Source organism: Rhinoraja longicauda, chromosome 9 (genome assembly GCF_053455715.1).
Source record: "Rhinoraja longicauda isolate Sanriku21f chromosome 9, sRhiLon1.1, whole genome shotgun sequence".
Lineage (NCBI taxonomy): Eukaryota > Metazoa > Chordata > Chondrichthyes > Rajiformes > Arhynchobatidae > Rhinoraja > Rhinoraja longicauda.
In genome coordinates this window covers 49,308,434-49,332,143 of record NC_135961.1, presented here as the reverse complement: position 1 = coordinate 49,332,143, position 23,710 = coordinate 49,308,434, and the positions used below count along the sequence as shown (strand labels likewise).

Below are 23,710 nucleotides of genomic sequence, written 5' to 3'. Positions count from 1 at the left end.
AATGAAAAACTAGACACACAAATTTAAAATGAGAGGGCAAAGATTTATAGGAGACCTGAAGGGCAAGTTTTTCACCTAGGGAGTGGTGAGTATGTGGAACGAGCTGCCAGAGGAAGCAGTAAAGGGGAGTTCAGTTACAACTTTAAAAAGAAATTTGGACAGGTCCAGGAATAGAAAGGATTTAAAGGAGATAAGGACCAAATGCAGAAACATTGGATGAGCTCTGGAAGGCACCTTAGTTAGCATTGGATGAGTTGGGCCCAAGCACCTGTTTCTGTGCTGTATATCCGTACTCTATAGAACTTAAAACAATACAGTAGTGGAACAGGCACTTTGGCCTACCATGTCTGTGCCAACCCAATGCTAATTTAAACTGCATATCTAAAAAAGACACAAAGTACTGTTCAGTTTAGTTTATTGTCACGTGTACCGAGGTACAGTGAAAACCCTTTGTTCCATGCTAACCAGCCAGTGGAAAGACAATACATTATTAAAATCGAGCCATACACCGTGTACAGATACATATCGTTTAGTGTAAGATAAAGCCAGTAAGGTCCAATCGAAGATAGTCCAAGGGTCACCAATGAGGTAGATAGCAGTTCAGGATTGCACTCTGGTTGCAGTAGGATGGTTCAGTTGCCTGATAACAGCTGGGAAGAAATTGTCCCTGAATCTGGAGGTGTTCGTTGTTACACTTCTATACATTTAGCCCAATGATAGAGGGGAGAAGAGGATTACTGGTGTAACTCAGTGGGTCCGGCAGCATCTCTTTTGAACATGGATAAGTGATGCTTTGGGTAGGGAATGTGAACTTGAACCAATAATCATATGACCCAAGATGAAGGGGGGGGGGGGGGGGGGGGGGGGCAAGATGACAAAGAACTACCGACCTGAAACTTGTTTCTCTGGCTATAACACTGATCATTGTACTCTTACAGATGACAAAGAGGATGAAGAACCTTGAGAAGGAGACCTTAATGTGGAAGACAAAGTGGGAATCCTGCAACAAAGTTCTGCTGGGTATGATTGAGGAGGTGAGCATTAATTTTTCCCCACCCTTACATGACCTTCTCTCTTCCACAAGCCACTATTTCCAGCCTGTAAAGTCCCCCCCATCAGTCGCTCTCCAAAACAGTTGGCAGAAGAAGTTCCACACGATAACAAGTTAAAAAAAAATTGAGATCCATGTTGGATGAGAGGGATGTTTCATAGAAACATAGAAAATAGGTTGTATGGCCCTTCGAGCCAGCACCACCATTCATTGTGATCATGGCTGATCATCCACATATTAATTTTGAGCTGGGGTAGAAAATGGAAGATTCAGGGACAACCAAGAATATGATTGAACATTCTCAAATAATTTTTATTCTACCTTTCATATCCCTTTTGGAATGTCCGAAAGTGTTTTACAAGCAAAGGGCTTGTGAGAATGTAGTTGCTTTTGGAACAAACCTGCTTAGAATGTCAGGGAGACACAGGCTTTTTTATATTGTCATCCCTTTGCCCAGGATAGTCAGTGCTCATCCTGCCGTTATAAATAAGGCCACGGTTTCCTTTGGCAAGTTGTCAGTTTTATCCAGGTGTCTGCTCCAATAAACATTTAGACTTGAGGATGAGGTGCAGCACCCTCTCCTCCCCCACTCCCCTCCCCCCTTCTTCCTCCCCTCCCCCCTCCCCCCCCCCCTCCACCTCTCCTCCCTCCCTTCCCCCTCCTCCCCCTCCTCTCCTTCCCAAACCCCCCTTCCCCTCCCCTCCCCATCCCCCTTAACCTCCCTTATCCTCCCTCCTCCCTCCCTGGGAGGTAGATTTAAACTTTAAAATGTGAATAACTTCAAAAATATAACCGATTTCAATGAAACTTCTTCCATTAGCACCAAAGGGATGATGGTGAGTAAGGTGGGCCTAAAATTGTCACGCTATCGTGTACCCTTTTGGCTGTAGTTCAGGAACAAACAAACGGGTTTTAGTATATAGATGGGCCAAAAGCAGGCAGGTGGGACTAGTGTCAATAGGGCACATTGGTCAGCATGGGCAAGTTGGCCAAAGGGCCTGTTTCAATGCTGTATGACTCTATGGCTCTATGACCTAGCTCTGAACCCATTTCTTCATTGAAGATCATCTCCTGTAACTCGATTGTCCTATAGATCAGCTTCAATAGTACAGGTGCTCCCCAGGTACGACAGGGTACCGTTCCTGAGAACTGTTGGTAACCCGGACAGTTTGCAATCGGAAATCGGTTTAGGACCCGCGTTCGCACACAGCAGAAAGATATCTGCACAGCTGGATTGTGTCAGAGGAAGATAGTCTGGAGAAGCATTATAAATTTTGCTTTGCCATTCTTAATAATAAAGCTGACACTAACAAATTTAAGGATTGTAGGATTAATTAATTCTCTTTTAAAAGATTTTACTGCAGATGTGGTTTGAAATACTATTTACAGTGTTAGAAGGCACACTGCTGCTGGCCCAGATGGTGTGTATCTAGGATTCACAAAATGGACATCAATATGTTAATGATAAGAGCGGCACTGTGGCACGGTAGAGTTGCTGTCTTACTGTGCCAGTGACCCAGGGTTTGATCCTGACTATGTGTGCTGTCTACACAGAGTTTTTTCATTATCCCTGTGAGCTATAATGGATCGAAGATCGTGCAAACTCCACACAGACAGCACCCGAGGTCTAGATCGAACCCAGGTCTCTGGCACTGTGCGGCAGCAGCTCTACCAGTTGCGCCACTGTGCCGCGCTTTTAAATGCTTTTAAAAAGGTGATCTCAAATACTGGTGTCAGTGGGGAGCATATAGGATTGTCTTAAAAGCCCAAGTGGTGTACTAATGTGCTTTAAGGAAGGTAAATAAAATAGCCGTCCTTCCCAGGTCTGGCTTTAGGTAGAATACAAGATCCAAGTTAAAAACGAATGTTGCTGGGAACATTCAGCAGATCAGAGAGAAACAAAGTTAACGTATCACGTCAAATATCCTTCATCAGAACTGGGAAAGACAAAACGTTGAAGAGGAAGTGGGATAGGAATGGATAAGATAAAGGGATAAATGGAACCTCCGATAGGGTAAGGCCAGGGCTGCACACAGAATATAGAACAGTACAGCACAGGAACAGGCCATTCGGCCCACAATGTCTGTGCCGAACATTGAGACCAAGACAATCCCCTCTGTCTGCACATGATCCATATCTCCATTCCCTGCATAGCCAATGTGCCTAACTAAAAGCCTCTTAAACTCCACTACAGTGATTGCTGCTCCACCACTCCAGTAGTGCTTCCCAGGCACCCAGCACTCTCTGTATAAAAAAACCTGCCTGCACCTATCCTCGAAAATTGACTCTCTCACTTCAAATCTATGCCCTCTAGTATTTGACATTTTTACCCTGGAAAAAGGTTCTAACTGTCCACCTTGTTCATTCCTCTCATCATTGTATATACTTCTCTCACATCTCCCCTCAAACTTCGATGCTCCAGAGAAAACCAATGCTCCTGAGGAGGAATTTCTTTAGTCAGAGGGTGGCGAATCTGTGGAATTTAGGGGCATTTTGACGGGCACATGAACACACAGCGAATGGAAGAATATGGATCATGGTTGCCTGCTGAATGGTCTAGTTCTTGTTCTGTACTGTTCTATGTAAGAGCAGGGAGGAAGATTCATTAGAATCATGGGGCATACAGAAACAGATCCTTCGGCCCAACTCGTCCATCTAAGATAGTGCCATTTGTCCATATCCCTCCAAATCTTTCCTATCCATGTACCTGTCCAAGTGCCTTTTAAATTATGTTCTAGTACCTGTCTTCTGGCCGCTCTTTCCATATACCCACCGCTCTGTGTGTGAAGGGGCTGTCCCTTAAATCTTTCCCTTGGAGAACCAGTACGGGATCAACGGGCTGAATGGCCTCTGGCGCTGAGAGACTCTGACCCTGGTCTGCTCCGTTGCAGAGAGAAATACGATCCAAGGAATACGAGTGCTTCCAGCTGAAGATCAAGAGGTTGGAGAGCCTGTGCCGGGTGTTGCAGGATGAGAGGACCGAGCTCTACAAGAGGATCATGAACGTGCGCAGCAAGGCGGGGGACACAGAGACACAGGCCGCCGACCAGGGCGACACTGCAGGGGAGGAAGAGGACGGCTCTGCCCTCAGTGTGGCTGCGGGGCAACAACGTCTGCAAGACCTGGCAACAGCGCTCACGGTCGTCTACTGTGCAGAGGGAATGGAAGACAGCAGCTCTTCGCCGGGGCCCCTGGAGCCTGTCGCCGAAATGGTCCAGCAGACAGTGGGGGGAGATGCTGCAGGAACAGAGTCTGCTCCACCTCCTCGACCTGCCCCGGCCTCTGCTCCCATTCCCACCATTCACACTCCGCTCGCTGCTCCTGCTGCACTTCATGCTGCCGCTGCCGGGACAGGACTTGCTCCAGTCCCTGCCCCAGTCTCTGCTTCAGCTCCGGCTCCAGTCCCTGCCCCAGTCCCTGCTTCAGCTCCGGCTCCAGTTTCTTCCCCAGTCCCTGCCCCAGTCTCTGCTTCAGCTCCGGCTCCAGTCCCTGCTTCAGCTCCGGCTCCAGTCCCTGCCCCAGTCTCTGCTTCAGCTCCGGCTCCAGTCCCTGCCCCAGTCTCTGCTTCAGCTCCGGCTCCAGTCCCTGCTTCAGCTCCGGCTCCAGTCCCTGCCCCAGTCCCTGCTTCAGCTCCGGCTCCAGTTTCTTCCCCAGTCCCTGCTTCAGCTCCGGCTCCAGTCCCTGCTTCAGCTCCGGCTCCAGTCCCTGCTTCAGCTCCGGCTCCAGTCCCTGCTTCAGCTCCGGCTCCAGTCCCTGCTTCAGCTCCGGCTCCAGTTTCTTCCCCAGTCCCTGCTTCAGCTCCGGCTCCAGTCCCTGCTTCAGCTCCGGTTCCAGTTTCTTCCCCAGTCCCTGCTTCAGCTCCGGCTCCAGTCCCTGCCCCAGTCCCTGCTTCAGCTCCGGCTCCAGTTTCTTCCCCAGTCCCTGCTCCCACTCCAGTTCCTGCCGCCCCTCCAGTTCATGCTCCCGTTTCTGCTGTGGTCCCAGTCCTTGACCAAGCTCCCACTTCAGTCCCTGCTCTCACTCCAGTTCCTGCTCCCACTCTCGTTCCCGCTGCCGCTCCCGTTGCTGATCCAACACCACTTCCAGTGCCTGCTCCGGGTCTAAGCCTGGGTCCCACTCCCACTGCAGTTTCCACTCCTATCGCACAGGCCATTCCCGCTCCAGCTCCTCCCTGTGAAACAGCAGCTGAGGCTGCAGTGGCCGGGTGGGCGGGAGGCACTGATTTGGATACTGCTGACTGATTGGGAAATAAGTACACAGTCGGGCAATGCCAATTACTTTTTAACACTTGTCAATAAAGGGTTAATTTGTTTTCCAATACTTGGTGCACTGATATGAAATTAATCTCAGTTTCTCATTCTAGCATTCCACAAAATATGTCACAAGAGGAGGATCTTATGCTATAATGTATAAGAAAATAACTGCAGATGCTGGTACAAATCGAAGGTATTTATTCACAAAGTGCTGGAGTAACTCAGCGGGTCAGGCAGCATCTCAGGAGAGAAGGAATGGGTGACGTTGCGGAAGAAAGGTCTCCACCCGAAACGTCACCCATTCCTTCTCTCCCGAGATGCTGCCTGGCCCGCTGAGTTACTCCAGCACTTTGTGAATAAATACCTAGGATCTTATACTGACCGAACACTTATTTTAAAAAGGACACAAAGTGCTCGAGTAACTCAGCGAGTCAAACAGCATCTCTGGAGATCACGGACAGGTGCCGTTTCGGGTCGGGACCCTTCTTCAGAAAGTTGGAAAAGAGTTAGGACAGGACTAAGCGTGGCAAGTAATAGGTGGATACATGTGGGGAGAAGAGGTGGAAAGAGAAGGGGTAGAAAGTTGGAAGAGGAGAGGCAGGACAAAGCCTGACAAGTAATAGGTGGATAAATAATTGGTGGGGGGGGAGGGCGGGGGAGAAGGGACCTGACCCTAAACATCACCTATTTATGTTCTCCAGACATGCTGCTTGCTCCGCTGAGTTACTCCAACACTGTCTTTTTACAGGAAAAAAGGCAAGAGAATTAGGTTGGGGGGGGGGGGGGGTTAATAGATCCACTATGATCGAATAGCAGAATAGTCTTGATGGGCCAAATGGCCTAATTATGCTCCTATGCCATGTGGTATTTTTTGTAAACAAGCATCTGCAGTTCCTTAGCATGGTGTATCTCTGGAATTCTCTAGCTGAGAGTTGTGAAGCTTGGCTCGGTGAAGCTACTGAAAGAGGAACTAGGGTTTTTTTTTTAAATGTTGTGGAATTGAGGCCCTTGTGGAAGTGGTGCAGAAGAGGAGGGAGATGGGTCTTGAGGCATCATCTGCCACAGCCCTGTCCAATCCACCATTAGATAACCACTTATGAGGTGTTTACGCAGTAATCAACCAGAACCATTGTGTCCATACCAATGGACACTGGAGCTCACTGAGCTCCTAGGTTTTGATCATCTGCAAATGTGGAAACTATTTAATATTATCTCAAATTCACTTTATTAGCAGATTAAAGCTAAACTATGGGTGCTGGGACCAATCTCTGGGAATTCCACTGTAAACTCCCCCCAATTCTGAAAACAACTGTTAACTACTACGCCTTTTCCTGTAATTTAGCCAATTTTATAAACATGCCCCACTGTGCTTTACATTCCAAAGGCTATAACCTTAATGATGTTTATTAAATGACCCTATCAAACATCTTGTGGATATCCATATGCACATCATTACCTTCCTCAGCCCCCTCTTTCATACAGAAAGTATTCAGTCTCCTTCACTTTTTCCACATTTTGTTACGTTACAGCCTTATTTTAAAATGGATTAAATTCTTTTTTTTATCATCAACCTGCACACAATACCCCATAATAAAAAAGTGAAAACAGGTGTTTAGAAATTTTTGCAAAGTAATTAAAAATAAATAACTGGAATATCACATTTACATAAGTATTCAGACCCTTTACTCAGTACTTTGTTGAGGTACCTTTGCCAGCATTTACAGCCTCAAGTGTTCTTGGGTATAGCTTTACAAGCTAGGCACACCTGTATTTGGGTAATTTCTCCCATTCTTCTCAGCAGATCCTCTGAAGCTCTCTCAGGTTGGATGGGGAGCGTCGATGCACAGCTATTTTCAGGTCCCTCCAAAGATGTTTGATCGAGTTCAAGTCCGGGCTCTGGCTGGGCCATTCAAGGACATTCACAGACTTGTCACGAAGCCACTCCTGTGTTGTCTTGGCTGTGTGCTTGGGGTTGTTGTCCTGTTGGAAGGTGAACCTCCTCCCCAGCCTGAGGTCCAGAACGCTCTGGAGCAGGTTTTCATCAAGGGTCTCACTGTACTTTGCTCCATTCATCTTCCCTCGATCCTGACTAGTCTCCCAGTTCCTGCAGCTGAAAAACATTCCCACATCATGATGCTGCCACCATCATGCTTCACTGTAGGTATGGCATTGGCCCGGTGATGAGCAGTGCCTGGTTTCCTCCAGACTTGATGCTTGGCATTCAGGCCAAAGAGTTCAATCTTGGTTTCATCAGACCAGAGAATCTTGTTTCTCATGGTCTGAGAGTCCTTTAGGTGCCTTTTGGCAAACTCCAAGCGGGCTGTCATGTGCCTTTTAGTGAGGAGTGGCTTCCGTCTGGCCACTCTACCATAAAGGCCTGATTGGTGGAGTGCTGCAGATATAGTTGTCCTTCTGGAAGGTTTTCCCATCTTCACAGAGGAACTCTGGAGTTCTGTCAGAGTGACCATCGGGTTCTTGGTCACCTCCCTGATCCCTTCCCTCCCTTCTCCCCCGATTGCTCACTTTGGCTGGCGGCCAGCTCTATGAAGAGTCCTGGTGGTTCCAAAGTTCTTCCACTTAAGAATTACAGAGGCCACGGTGCTCTGCAATGCTGCAGAAATTGTTTTATACCCTTCCCCAGATCTGTCTCTCGACATAATCCTGTCTCGGAGGTCTACGGACAATTTCTTCGTCTTCATGGCGTGGTTTTTGCTTTGACATGCACTGTCAACTGTGGGGACCTTATATAGACAGGTGTGTGCCTTTCCAAATCATGTCCAATCAATTTAATTTACCACTGGTGGACTCTAATCAAGTTGTGGAAACATCTCAAGGATAATCAATGGAAACAGGATGAACCTAAACTCAATTTTAAGTGTCCTAGCAAAGGGTCTGAATACTTGTATAAATGCGATATTTCAGATATTTCTTTTTAATTACTTTGCAGAAATTTCCAAACACCTGTTTTCGCTTCTTCATTCTGGGGTATTGTGAGTAGATTGATGATTAAATTTTTTTTTTTAATCCATTTTAAAATAAGGCTGTAACGTAACAAAATGTGGGAAAGGTGAAGGGTCTGAATACTTTCTGAATGCATTGTATAAAAGGAGACAGCAGATAGTTTTATTTATATTATCTTTCATAGCCTCAACATGATTTATAGGTTTCGCAGTGAATTCAAACTTTTATTCTCTACTTTGAGCCCGATTGAACATCTCTGAAGGGACCTGAAAATAGCTGTACATCGACGCTCCCCATCCAACCTGACAGAGCTCGAGAGGATCTGCAGAGAAGAAAGGGAGAAATTACCCAAAAACAGGTGTGCCAGGCTTGTCGAGCCATACCCAAGAACACTTGAGGCTGCAATCACTGCCAAAGGTGCCTCAAAAAAGTACTGAATAAAGGGTCTGAATACTTATGTAAATGTGATATTCCAGTTATTTATTTTTAATTACTTTGCAAAAATGTCTAAACACCTGTTTTCGCTTTTTTATTCTGGGGTATTGTGTGTAGATTGATGATAAAAAAAAAAGAATTTAATCCATTTGACAATAAGGCTATAACAGAGCAAAATGTGGAAAAAGTGAAGGGGTCTGAATACTTTCTGAATGCACTGTATATAGATAACACCTAAAAGAAGCACTACATCTTACTTAGATATGGCTTAGAGTGGATGTGGAAAGGATGTTTCCAGTAATGGGAGAGTCTAGAACCAGAGGACCGACTCAGAATAAAAGGATGTACCTTTAGAGTGAAGATGAAGAATTTTATTTTGTTTTGTTTTAGGTGGTCAATCAGTGGAATTAATTGCCGCAGACGGCTGTGAAGAGAAAGACTTTGGGTATTTTTAAAACAGAGATTGATAGGTTCTTGATTAGTAATGGAGTCAAAGGTTAGAAGGGGTTGAGAGGGGAAAAAAGATCAGCCATAATTCAATCTCAGAGTGGACTCGATGGGCCGAATGGCCTAATTCTGCTCCTGTTTTATGGTCATAACTGTTGAGTGCACAAAGAACACACAAGACACAAAATCAAAAGGCTCCTTACCATAATTTATTGCAAGTAAAAATGTGCTCTTGACCAAAAATGTGGCTTTTACCACCCGAACAATAAGCTTTACAGCACAATACCCTCAAACCTTTGATCGCCATTCACTTTTCACAAGTGGAGCAGTGAAGAATCTCAGTAAAAGCATGAAACCTGCACCAGGTTCAGGTCCACCAGCTTGTGTTCCTCAGGCTTAGAAAGCAGAGTTACAAACGCTTACTTGTATAACACTGTACAAACCCTTCTTGTGCGCACACAAGCTCAACACACACTCTCTCTCAGACACACAAACTTTTCCTAATGCAAAAATAACACATTTTTTTCTCCAAATAAACAATTTATAATTTGTATATTTTTGACTGGGATAAGCAGTGTGAGACCATCAGCAAATGTCATCATTAAAACATGGGGCATTTGGAGGGGATTAGCTTCTAATGGGATCAGTAGTCCCAATCCAGTCTGGTAAATGCCAGCAGAGCAAGAAAAAGTCTTAGTCCAAAACCATCAGCTCTGACAGTCAGTTTAGGGATCACACCAACCACTTGGGGTTCACAGGGAGAAGGGATGAATGAAAAATACATGCAGCAGGATTGGGGATATGGGGGGGAGGGGGAAAATTACAGCCATCCTAATAGGCTCATTCTCCCAAGTCAAAAATCAACTCCATGAAGGGAAATCGTTTTTCCAATGCAGAATCTTTTATCCTTTATCAAGCTCAGAATTTAGACCACAGCGAACAGGTGTACAAGAACTTCCAAGGATCCTCTTCCATCTGATTGCCAATCAAAGGTTCAAAGCAGACCAATTCTCCCATTAGATCTACCTGTATAGAGCCAATACTCAAATAGGATGCAGGAGGTACAGAAGGAAGATGCACCTCTAAAAGAGTAATCCAATTAGTCTCAACATGTCCACTTTACCATAGGACTGTAGAGATATGGCACGGAAACAGGCTGTCCAGCCCATCGAGTCTGTGCCGACCAGCGATTACCTCGTAGACGAACACTATCCTACACACATACCAGGGACAATTTTTACCAAAGCCAATTAACCTACAAACCTTCACATCTTTGGAGTGCGGGAGGAAACCGGAGCACCTGGAGGAAACCCACGCGGTCACAGGGAGAACATACCAGCTCTGTACAGACAGCACCCACAGTCAGGATCGAATCCGGGTCTCTGGCACTGCAAGACAGCAACTCTACCATTGCGCCACCGTACCGCCCCTTCTTCTCCCTATGGATGTGCAGTATTTCTCCTCTTCTAACACAGATCCAATTATATGTTGAATGTCATACTTAAATCTGGCTCTTGCAACATTTTGGGAATTCAGTCGTTTAAAACGAGTCTCATAAAAGTGAAGGTGGAGCGGGTGTGGAGAGAGAGATTTACTGGAGAGCATCCATGGATGAGGGGCTCAGGTTACGTGGAAAGATTAGCAAAGTTGGAGATTTTTTTTAAGTCAAGTTCCGATTGAAGAGCTGGAAATCATCAAGAGTAAATAAGGAGAAACTGGTCTCAGGATTGCAAACCAGGATTCAATGATTAAGGGAGATTGGTAGAGTGGAGGGGAGGGCCGAGGAACAAGTGTTGCAACATGGTTTTAGTGGTGTGTAACACTGGTTGCACGGGCAAAACAGTAAAAATTCAATCACTATTTTCTTAAAAGAATCGGTTAGATTTACCTGCAGATTTATAGGAAGAGGATGAGGAATGGTACAGGCTGAATGTTCTTACAAAATGTCAAAGACCCAATGCATGAAATAGTCTTCAACTGTGTTGTAACCATTCTATAGTTCATCGCTTGCGATCTAATCATTTAAACACTATTCCCCACTGTAATCTGCCTTCAGAAAGTGGTTTTCACTAATCTAAACCCCTCAAAATTTTAATTAAATCTCTCTTTAAATAACCCAACTCCAAATATAACAATCTCAGACTCTCCAAACAACCCAAACTCCAGATGCTGCTTGAGTGAATTGCCTCCCTCTGCATTCTTGCCAGGGTTACATCAGCACAGTCAGACTAAGACAGGCTGATGCAGCCAAACCAAACAGAGACAGTAATGTACATCTCAGAGTCCAGAGTTCATCAGCACACATCCATCCTTTAATAATAATTGTAAAAGATTTTTTTGGGGGAAGGGGTAGCGGTAATGCAATGGCACATACATTGGTTGATAATGGACTCAGCAGCACAACATGGGACACTGCACACCGAGATGGCACAGTGGTGCAGCAATAGAGTTGCTGCCTTACAGCGCCAGAATTCAATCCTGACTGCGGGTACTTGTCTGTACGGAGTTTGTACGTTCTCCCTATGACCTGCATGGATTTTCTCCGAGACCACTGGTTTCTTCCCACACTCCAAAGATGTACAGGTTTGTAGGTTAATTGGCTTTATATAATTGCAAATTGTCCCTCGTGTGTAGGATAGTGCTAGTGTATGGGGTGATCGCTTGTCAGCATGGACTTGGTGGGCCGAAAGGCCTGTTTCCACACTGTACCTATAAACTAAAAAAAACAAAAAACATAGGGTCACCGGGTAATGGGGCTGGACCTCTTTGGGAAAATACGTCCTTTAGAGACTGGACCTAATGGCGCCCTTTATCCTCTATGTGATCCAACTAGATTATTGCATGGATGTCTGATTTTAGATGGTCCGGAGCTTCCTGGGCAATTCCTTTAATAGGAATCTGAGGGGTAACTTTTTCACAAGGGTGGTGGGTGTATGGAACAAGCTGCCAAAGGAGGTAGTTGAGGCTGGGACTATCGCAACGTTTAGGAAACAGTTAGATAGGTACATGGATAGGACAAGTTGGAGGAATGTGGACCAAACGCAGGCAGGTGGGATTAGTGTAGCTGGGACACGTTGGCCGGTGTGAGCAAGTTGGGCCGAAGTTAGGAAGTGATGTTATAGATACATGGGACATTGTCACGGCCACATTTGGAGTACTAAGTACAGTTCTGGTGACCTTGCAAAAGGAAGAATGTCATTAAACTGGAAAGAGGGCAAAGAAGATTTCTGAGTATGTGTTACTGAGTCTAGATGAATTTGAGTTCCAAGGGGAAGCTGGATAGGGTGGGTCTTTCTTTTCATAGAGTGTAAAAGGCCACGGGGTGATCTTATAGAGATTTATAATATAACGAGGGGAGTAGATAAGGTGAATAGCCACCATCTTTTTCCAGGTAGGGAAGTCTAAAACTAGAGGGCATAGGTTTAAGGTGAGAGAGGTAAAGATTTTAAAGAGACCAGAGGGGCATCTTTGTTAAACAGTAAGTATATGGTACTAGGAAATGGTAGAGTCAAGTAGTTAGGTCAATTTAAAAATAAACTTGTATAGGTACATGAAAAGGAATGAGAGACATTCAACACAAATTCTATGAATGAGTGCCAAAGGTTGTATTGAACCAAAAAGGAGACTAAAGTGCTGGTCTTTTAAGTGGCCAAAGACAGTGGAGTCAAAATGATTGTGGGATGGAGAAATAAAGTAACTGGCAACTGGAGCCAAGACCCAACTTCAAAGTAATATTCCAATAATTGACCTCTCAGCTGCAGCACAGAGGAGGCACCACTGCTAATGAGTCACAGGTTTATGGGTTCAAGTCCTAATCAAACAGCCTGGACAAGTTCTGGGCCCACTCTCCCACCCAATACTAATGAGGTTCTGTACTTTTGAAAGTTCTGTCTTTTGGTATTATTGCCAAGCAAAGGAAGGACATTATCTTCAGTTCCTATTCAACGGTTCCTATTCCACAATCAGCACGACAAAAGCCACCCATCATATTGTGATCCAACTAGTCACTACATTTTGAAGTAATTGAAACTGAGCAGAAACCCACATTGATATAAATCCAAGTCTTCATTCACAGAAGATGGGCTCCATCAGTAGGTGTACAATGGAGACCATACTGACTGGTTACATCACAGCCTGGTTCAGTAATCTGAATTCTCAAGACTTAAGGAGGCTGCAGAAAGTGGTGCACATTGCCTGGTCCGCCTTGGGTATTGTCCTCTCCACACCATTGAACGGATCTACAGGAAGCACTCCCTCAAGAAGGCAGCTGGTATTCAAAGATCCACACCCTGTCCTGACCACTCTCTTTTGCTCTGCTACTAACAGGAAGGTGGTGCAGGAGCCTGAGAATCGTTACCTCCAGATTAAAGAGCAGCTTCTTCCCATCACCCATCATGTTCTGGAACTACTCTGCACAACCCTAACCACAACTCTGCCTCAGCACCAAACTACTATGGAACTTGCACGACCATTGTTGCTCAATATACTTTGGTTTTTGCATTATTGTGGTGTGGTTTATTTTGAAGAACTGATCATTTATTTTAGATTTATTTGTCATGTTGCATCCAACGTGCCTGTAAAGCTGCAAGAAGCAAAACTTTCATTTTTCCTGTTCATATGGCAAATAATCACTCTTGAACCAACAGGGATTTAGGTCGGGGAAAAGGCAGGAGGAGAGTTTGTTATGGCAGTAATATATCCAGTGCAGAGAATAAATTAAGCAAGCAAGGGGAACAAAAAGTCTTACAGGGGGGAAAACATAGTCCTACCTAATGAAAGCAGCAAGCGTCAATCCACCTCCTTTGCGCAAAAATTATTTCCCCTCTTTAAATCCAACATATCACAACTGGAGTCTTGAACCAACCCTAATAAGGGCAGGGAAATACTCAAGGGAAAGGGAAGGCACCCGGTGCCTGGAGTAGAGTTACATTCAACCGTCAAGCACCAATTACCAACTACAACAGCAAAATAAAACCCCTTCTGATTCTTTTCAAGGTGGAAACAGAACCTTGGAGGATGCAGTCTCAAACCAACCCAACCGATCGAACCAGCAGCTTGTATGCAAATCTTTTTCACTTGGAATAGGCAACTTACCAATTCAGCTAACCCTCCCAACCCCATAACCAATGGCTAACACTGGATAAAGACTTACACACAAGCAACCGAAACAGAAACGAGTAAAGGTTCTATACCTCTATATAATAATTACTCTAGAAAGAAAACAAAAAGAGAAAGCATTTGTCAATAAGCTTCCAACACTTTGAAGGAGGAAAAGGGTTTTACAAAGTGGTAGTCTAGGTTGCCACAGTGCGGACATTGTTGGACATTGCTGTATTCAGAGAAATATTGCATCCCCACTCGCACATCGATGACCGGCTTCCCACAGTGCTTGCAGTTCAGCCTCGCCTGAAAGGAAAAAAATGATTTCTTTAATCACGATTTTGAGTGCAAGTGAGAAAGTGAGGACAGATATCCTTGTCAACTAACGATGTGGAAAAGGTGCGGAATGCAGCTTCAATACCTCTCTCCCCAAAATGTAAGGGGAATGGGGGGGGGGGGGCGGGGAAGCAGAAACCCCCAACACACTGAGTACCTGGATGAGCAGCAACCTGCAGAGGCACAGTCCAAGACTTGGAGGGGTTAGTCTCACCCAACATGCACTCAGTGGGCCAAATGGTCTTTCTGTGCTACAATTTTATATGGTACATAAGGTGGATTAGGTATACAGATAGCACGGGGAAATATTAAAAGGATAAAAGGGTAATAAAAAGGGTGCAGATGAACATAGGGGTACAGGAATGTGGATTGGCAACTGCTCTGTATTAAGGGATTTCCAGTATCTAAAAATACCCTCACTCACACCACTATCCCTTTGGCAAACCAACTTTAAACAGGCTAGGACACAAAGATCTGGAGTAACTCAGCAGAACAGGCAGCATCTCTAGAGAACATGGATAGGTGACGTTTCGGGTCTGGACCCATCTTCAGACTGATTGCTGTCTAGCTGAAACGGTTTTGAGGGACAGAAATGAACATAAGTGCAGCACTCACCTGACAGCAAGGAAACGCAGCCAGAATATCATAAGTGTACATGGTTCCCAGCTGGTGCCAGCTTCCATCCCAACGCGACTTGCATTTGATGCAAATTATCTTATGCACTCCTTCTAGGCAATCCACACAAATGGCGTAGAGGTGCATGAGCCTTCCTGCAACAACAAAATTTGGGTCAGGTTTAACCACCAATAGTATTTACAGTAGGCACATTATAAGCTGGGGAACATGGCTCTTACACAAGGTAGACGCAACCAGCTGGTAAATTGTGGCCGCAACACAAGAGTTACTTGTACAAGAGTGCCAACATTCAGAAACACACTACAGATCCCAGCTTTCATGGACAAGCCCACAACCACACGAGACCTGAAAGATTACATTACAATTTCCATTCTAAATATTTACGTAATTTATTTTGAAGAGCTAAAAATTATGGCTTAAAATAGTGAGACCAGAGTGTATGAACAAACAAACGATTTTCCACTGCTAAAGGGCTCAGGTTGCTATGCACACAGCAGTTAAGTGATACAAAGCCCTCTTCAAGCAGGTCCACAAGGTTGGCTGACTCCACTTCTACACTGAAGAGTTTCTTCTCCCTCAGAGCTGCAGTCTTTACAATCCAACATTAAACCAAATCTCAGTCTGTTCCCTCAGAAACATGTACAAGAACCTGTGGCACTGTTGTGAAGAAGAATTGGATAATTCCTGGTCCACTAGCCAATATCCAACTCTCAACCAACCATACAAATCTGATCATCCCATTGCTTCTGAGAGCTTGTTGTAAGCAAATTAGCTATCCTCATTCCGCATTGCAGCAGTGACCAAAAGTGTCAACAGCACTATGGGCTAGTCTAGAATTATGAATAGGACTTTGACACAGATGAATGGGACTAAGAATGGGATGTATTCAAGAGTGAGTTAGATATAGCTCATAGGGCTAATGGAATTAAGGAATATGGGGAGAAAGCAGAAAATGGGTACTGATTTTGGATAATCAGCCATGATCATATTGAATGGCGGTGCTGGCTTGAAGGGCTGAATGGCCTACTCCTGCACCTATTTTCAATGTTTCTATGTTTACAAATGCAAGGTTTCTTCCCCTAGCCCCCACTCTCAAAGACACCTCTGTTGTTGGAGTAAGGTTTCCTTCGTAACTTCAGTTAGAGCAGGGGTGTCAAACTCATTTTAGGTCAAGGGCCGAAATGGGCAAAATGCGACTTCATGCGGGCCGGATCAGTTGTGCATGCGTGAACGCATGCGTACGTGCTCCCACAGCTTTCGTTGCCTTTGTTTTTTCAACCCGCTCTCATGTGTCTCAGTCTCTGCTATAAACCACAAAGTGTTTCACTTTACAAATTTTGTTTCTTATGAAGAATATTGCCTAGCAAGCATTACTTTTATGATTGGTATCTAGGCCCAAGATAGAGTGGATGTGGAAATAATGTTTCCAGTAATAGGAGAGTCTGGGACTAAAGGTCACAGCATCAGAATAAAAGGTCATACATTCAAAACGGAGATGAGGAGGAATGGGTGGTGAATCTGTGGAATTCATTGCTTCAGACAACGGTGGAGGCCAAGACATTGGGTATTTTTGAGACAGAGACTGATAGGTCTTGATTAGGTTACAAGGTGAAAGAAGACAATAGAATGTGGTTGAGAAAGAAAATAGATCAGTCATGTGGTTGAATGGCAAAGTAGACTTGATGGGCTAAATGGCCTAATTGTGTGTTCCCTGAATCATAGTCTTCCTACAGTGTTTATGTTTTGCCCACAATGGGCTGGCTGGGTGGTGAGCAGCCAAACAGCAGCTACCAGGCATGGTGAAAGATGGTCTGTCCATCATCTCACCTGAAAGCCCCGCTCCCCATCCTTCTCCATATGTCTTTCTTCCTTCCCCTCACATCCTCTCCCCTCACCTCTCATGTCCTTCTCTACCCTCACCTGCCCTCCCCTTTCCTCAGCCTATCCCTTCTCTCATCCCCACTTCCTTCCTCCCCTCCCTTCTTCATCCCCTCTCTTTCCTTACCTCATCCCTAAATCCCCTTCCTTCCCTCATCCCTAAACACCATTCCTTCTCTCATCTGATCCCTTCCTCACCCCCTCCCTCCCTACTTCCTTTCTTTACCACCTACTCACCCACTCCCCTCCCTCTCTTCCCTTCCTCATCCCTAAAAACCCTCCCTTCCCTCATCTGCTCCCCCTCCCCTTCTTTTACTGCCAACTTCTCCCTTTGCTTCACTATTCCCGCATAACTACCAGCACGTCTTCACATCCCATCTAACCCTTACCCAAACCCAGAGCACCCACCCCGGAGAGCAACTCAGATTTTGGATCGCTGGCTGCGGCCCCATTCACAGTGCTGCGACTATCCACGCACTCACTGGGTCTCAGGTACATGGTGGCGGTCTCTGTGGCAGCAGCCCAGGAACTTCGATAATGCTGAGACTCCCCACCTTCCCCAGCGCCGGCCCCTTCCCACCCGTGTCACCGCATGGCCGGATATGGGCAGAGCTTCCACTCACCCCCGGGAGCTGAGGAGTGGGGAGGTGACAGCTGCAGATCGGACATGCATTTTCCTTCTGTGCAAAATTCATATTTCCTGTGAGTTTAAGCGGTCATGTTGCTCACTTTCTGTGTATAATCTAACAGCGCTTTTTTTTTTGCCAAATCATCCCGCGGGCCGGATTGGACCTCTATGCGGCCCACAGGCCGGTAGTTTGACACCCCTGAGTTAGAGAGTAGTTTAGCATGGAAATAGGCTCTTCATCCAAATCATTCATGCCGACAGACACCCATCTAAGCCGGTTTTATTTGCCCACATTTAACCCATATCCCTCTAAACCTACTGCATTCATGTAGCTGTCCAAATGTTATGTTATTTTATTTGTTATGTTATTATACCCACTTCTAGCACTTCCTCTGGCAGCTCACCCTCAGAGTAATAAAAACTGCCCCTTGGGTTCCTTTTAAATCTTTCTCCTTTCATCTTAAACATCTACCCTCTAGGTTTTGATTCCTTGGGGAAAAGATTATATGCATTCACCTATCTATGACCCTCATAACTTTATGAACCTCTGGAAGATCACCCCCCCCCAACATCTTGTGCAAGTGCATTCTGCAGTCAGTGCCCTGAATGATGAATGTCACTATGCCAAATGCTGTCTTCACCACCCCATTTACCTGTGATGCCACATTCTGGGAACAATGCATTTGTACTCTTGTTCTACAATACCTCCCAGGCCCCAACATTTCACTGTGAAAGTCCTTCCTTGCTTTGACTTCCCAAAATGTATACCTTGCACTTATCTGAATTGAACTCCATTTGCCATTCCTCAGATTACTTGCTGAATTGATTAATATCCCGCTGTGATTTTTGATAACCTTCATGGTCCACAATACATTCTATTTTAGTTTTATATGCAAATTGTCCAACCATGCTTTGCATATTTTCATTCAAATTGTTTAAATGACAAAGAACAATGTGCCCAGCACTAATCCTTGCAGCACATGACTTAACACAAGACGCCAATCTGAAACCAAACTTCTACCACCAATCTCTGCTTCCTACCATCAAGCTATGTATCCAGTTAACTAGCTCTCCCTGGATCCCACATGACCTAACCTTCCAGACTAACCTAGCCAGCCACACCTTGTCAAAGGCCTTGCTGAATGAAGCCCACATAGACAACGTCTACCATTCTGCCCTCAATCCTCTTGGTTACCTTTTTGAAAAAAACATTGTTTAGTGAGACACAACCCACACACAATACTGCACTATGTCCAATCAGAAGGACCCTGTGGGGCGGGGTAGGGGGTGCCAAGGGAAGAAAGAGGAACCATTGAAGACTATAGTGAATACTTTTGTAATTTGTCTGCACACTATACATGGCGGCTCTTTGCATACCCTGTGTATGATATGCAAAGCAAGGAATTTCACTGCAACATGTCACGTGATAATAAAGTATTAATCAATCAATCTTTCGGTTTTCTAAAACTACACCTGTAGCTAAAGATGAAGTAAATATCTCTGCAAGGGCCACTGCAATTTCTTCCTTATCTTCCCACAATGTCCGAGAATGCACCTAGTCAGACACTGGGGATTGATCCACCTTCATATACTTTAAAACTGCCATAATCTAATCTTTGGTCATTCGTATTCAGTCCAAGAGATCACAATTCAGTTCCTTAGCTGAATTCCTTAGCTGCCTCGATTTTCTCCACAGTAAAAATGGATGAGAAATATTCATTAAATTAACCCCCCCCCCCCCCCCCAATCCCCTGTGACTCCGCTCATAGAGCGCCATGCTGATCTTCACCAGGAAAATAGGCAGAATTCATTTATAAAACCGCAGTGTAATGAATTTGCAAAAAGTTCATGTCTGTAGATCGTTCACTCCAAGCCAATATCACTGTGACCTCGGAACATGAGCTCTTCACCTCTGCTCCCACAAGTTCCATCCTCACTATGTCCAAAGTCCCATCATAAGGTCATAAGTGATAGGAGCTGAATTAGGCCAATCAGCCCATTGTCTGCTCCACCATTCAATCATGGTTCATCTATATCTCCCTCCTAACCCCATTCTCCTGCCATCTCCCCATAACCCTTGACACCCGTCCTAACCCACACCTTCCCACTCAGAGACCTTGCAATCAACCCCATGTCTTTTGTCTCGAGAACCTCGAGAAGGGTGGCATGGTGGCGCAGCAGTAGAGTTGCTGCCTTACAGACCACAGACCCCGGTTCGATCCTGACTACGGGTGCTGTTGGTATGAAGTTGCACGTTCTCCACGATTTTGTGGGTTAATTTGCTTGGTAAAATTATAAATTGTTCCTAGTGTGTGTAGAATAATGTTAAATTGCAGGGATCGCTGGTTGGTGCAGACTCGGTGGGCCAAAGAGCCTGTTTCCTCGCTGTAACTCTAAACTAAACCTGCTATTTCTGTCCGCCAATCACCACCTTCTCAAACCCTAGTGCGCCATTCTCAGAGATTTACCTGCTCGTCCATTCGCCACTACAAGCCTCTCACAATGACTAAATGTGTTTAAATGAGCAGCAGAATCTTGGTAGAAGAGGTGGCAAATCTTCAATTCTCCTAGTCACGGATACTACCCTTACGACCTAGTGTTACGCACTGACTATTAACCACCCATTTACCGTACCCTAGTCCCATTTTATTCTCCCCATTCTGATCAACTCAACCCAGATTCCATCACTCACCTACACACTAGGAGTAATTTACAGTGGCAAATTAATCAACATCTCTTTGGAATGCAGGAGCAAAGAATAAGGTAGCGAAGATTTTTACTCCATATGCTTTCCCCATTCCACTAAGACAGTAACTAAATCTCCATTGGCAAGGCCCAAAATATTGACCAAGAATTCTATGTTGCAAGTTCAATACACCTGCATCGCTCAAACAATTTTTTTTAAAACGAGTAATTTAGAAGAGCTGCTTTAACTGTAGTTGCAAGTCCAAAGGCAACCGCATAAAGACCTACTTGCCATCTGCATCTCTGAATATTGCAATTTATAACAGTTTCCCCGCATTATTTTCAACCAGTTCTCAGGCTCCAGCTAACACTGGCAAGATTAACATTTATTGCTTACCTATCACTCCCTTGAAAGACAGTGGCAATATGTTACCTTCTTTGTAGCAGATCCACTTCAAGAGGGCAATAAACAGTCGACCACATTGTTGTGGCACTAGACGCAGCTGGCTTTCTCTTATTTACAAGAATGGCAGAATTCCTTCTTCCCACCAGTATAATAGTGAACAAGCTTATAAAGTACCTCTCAATTTCATGGCCACTTTTGCAGAAAGTAAATGAACTTGAATCGTCGTAACTGCCTGTGACTTTTGAACACACACAAGCCCCAATTTAGCTCAATCTCTGCAGATGAATGTTGGCTGGTTGGCGTTAATTCATTGGGTTGAGGGCCTGTTTCGTGCTGTATAAATCCAATGCTTTGGGCCTGCACCACCATTCAATTAAATAATGTTTGATCAGATTATTGGTCACAGTTCCACTTCCCTGCTAGGTCTCCATATCGTTGGCAGAAGTCTAAAAATCTAACTCGGCTTTGAATTTATTTGATTGCTCAGCCCCAAAGGTTTCAGTGGTCCAAAGATTCAACCCCTCAAAACCAAACTCCCACTTCATCTATGTCCACAACTGATAAACCTCTAAGCTGAAACAAGGCCCCAAATTTTAGATCCCATCACTCAACACCTACACTGTCAAGCCCGTCAGTGCCTGGATAAAAACAAATCACTTCGCATTCTTCTGAACTCCAGCAGGTTTTGGTCCAATTCACTCAATCGTCCTTTGTAGGACAACTCCCTTGTCTCATGAATTGTTAAAGTGAACCCTTGACTAAACAGTTTCCCAAGACCAAAGTGCTGCACATTACTGAAATATCATTAATATCTTGTAAAGTCATAGTGAGACGTCTTAAATCTTACATTCCACTTTGCAAGTGACCAGCCTTTCATTGCCTGCCGATTCTAGCTATCTCCACATTCGCCTGCTCTGGCTTCATCTGCTTTCCCTTTCTTTTGCCGTTTTGTTTTGGTCTGCCTGCCTCCACACATCATCTAGCTGCCTCCCACTGCCCAATCTAGCCCCATATGCCCCTCATCCTTCATTCCTCCCTCACCCACCTCTCACTTCAGTCTCACGGGTGAAGAGGGTGCTGCACCAATGCAGGAGAGGTTTGGGCCCAATGGGTCCACTTGGTCTAGTAATTTTATAAACTGAGAGGTCTCCTCTCAGTCTCCAACGCTCCAGAGAAAACATTCCAAGTTTGTCCAATTTCTCCTTATAGCTATTACCCTCTAATCCAGGCAACAATGTGATGAACTGCTTCCGCACCCTCTCCAAAGCTTCCACATCCTTCCACCAATGCAATGCATGCAGAATCACACGCAATGTTCCAAATATGGCCTAACAAAAGTTTTATAAAGCTGCAACACGATTTCCTGACTCTTATACTCAAATGCCTCAATTGACGAAGACAAGTATATCATATTCTTTCTTTACTACGCTGCTGGTGTAGCTACTTACAGGTAGCTATGGCATTGCAACCCAAGATCCCTCTTTACACCAATGCTCTTAAGGGTCCTGCCATTTACTTCAGGCAACTTGTTTCCTCTGTACTAGAACCGGTCATTTCTGCAGTATGGCAACCTATCTATGATTTTGCTCCATTTCTCTCACTTTCTCTATCAGCACACCCCAATCTGCTAACCACGCCCTTCAGCCCTGCAATTCACACTTTTCACTTTTGGCTGTGTGCTCGCTTTCTAACTCTCATCTCAAAAGCTTTCCATACATCCCAATACAGTAGATAGAAACATCTATATTTGGTCAATATTCAGAGTCTCTATCCCAGGGTTGAAATGTAAAATATTAGAGAGAGTCAGGACTTGGGAGTGCTAGTGCAGGATTCCCCCAAAAATCTGCAAGTCGACTCGGTAGTGAAGATGGCAAATGCAATGTGGGAGCCCTGGTTGAAATTTAGGAGTTGTCCTTGAATGCAGGAGAAGTGCCAGAAGACTGGAGGGTGGCATATGTTGTACCTCTTTTCAAGAAGGGCTGCAGGGAAAATGCTGGGAACTTAACATCTGTAGTTGGCAAGTTACTGGTGAGTATTCTGAGGGATAGGATATACAGTCATTTGGATGAGCAAGGTCTGATTACAGATAGTCAGTATGGTTTTGTATGTGGGAGGTCGCATCTCACAAATCTGATTGATTTTTTTGAAGACGTGATCAAAAAGGTTAATGAGGGCAGAGCTGTAGATGTTGTGCACGTGCACTTCAGTAAGGCATTCGACAAGATTCCGCATGGTAGGCTGCTCTGGAAGGTTAGATCGCATGGGATCCAAGGAGAGATAGCTGAATGGACAGCAAATTGGATCCATGGAAGGAAACAGAGGGTAATGGTGGAAGGCTGCTTCTCAAACTGGATGTCTGCGACTAGTGGTGTGCCTCAGGGTTCAGTGTTGGGCCCGCTACTGTTTGTCATCTACATCAATGATTTGGATGAGAACAAACAGGGCAAGATTAGCAAGTTTGCTGATGATACAAAAGTTAGTGGTTTTGCAGACAGTGAACTTGATTGTGAACGATTGCAGCAGGATCTGGATCGATTGGCCAGGTGGGCAGAGGAATGGTTAATAGAATTTAATACAGAGAAGTGTGAGGTGTTGCATTTTGGGACAAGGGCAGGACCTAGACAGTAAATGGTAGGCCTCTGCATGGTGTTGGAGAGCAGGTGAATCTAGGGGTACAGGTGCATGATTCCTTGAAGGTCAAGTCGCAGGTAGATAAGGTGGTCAAAAAGGCTTTTGGCACTTTGGCCTTCATCAGTCAGAGTATTGAGTATAGAAGTTGGGAGGTCATGTTGCAGTTGTGTAAGAAGTTGGTGAGACCGCATTTAGAATATTGTGTTCAGTTCTGGGCACCATGTTATAGAAAAGATATTGTCAAGCTTGAAAGGGTTCAGAAA

At 44.9% G+C, this 23,710-nt stretch overlaps 2 protein-coding genes across 3 annotated transcripts in view; one reads left to right on the top strand and one right to left on the bottom strand.

Annotated features, from left to right (window-relative positions):
* Window positions 1-5,292, top strand: part of txlnba (taxilin beta a) — a 30,645-nt gene extending 25,353 nt beyond the window's left edge. Inside the window, exons 8-11 of one of the 2 annotated variants that reach the window (XM_078405899.1) lie at window positions 939-1,034; window positions 3,943-4,483; window positions 4,832-5,078; window positions 5,172-5,292. In XM_078405899.1, coding sequence (XP_078262025.1) covers window positions 939-1,034; window positions 3,943-4,483; window positions 4,832-5,078; window positions 5,172-5,292 — 1,005 coding nt within the window. Of the gene's footprint in view, window positions 1-938; window positions 1,035-3,942; window positions 4,484-4,831 lie in introns of both variants that reach the window. The other variant, XM_078405898.1, reaches the window with a different exon arrangement.
* A 4,054-nt stretch (window positions 5,293-9,346) lies between these two features.
* heca (hdc homolog, cell cycle regulator) overlaps window positions 9,347-23,710 on the bottom strand; it is a 33,390-nt gene continuing 19,026 nt past the window's right edge. The window contains exons 3-4 of the mRNA XM_078405451.1: window positions 15,199-15,353; window positions 9,347-14,553 (exon numbers count right to left, since the gene is read on the bottom strand). Of these exons, the coding sequence (XP_078261577.1) occupies window positions 14,389-14,553; window positions 15,199-15,353 (320 nt within the window). The 3' untranslated portion in view covers window positions 9,347-14,388. The remainder of the gene's footprint in view (window positions 14,554-15,198; window positions 15,354-23,710) is intronic.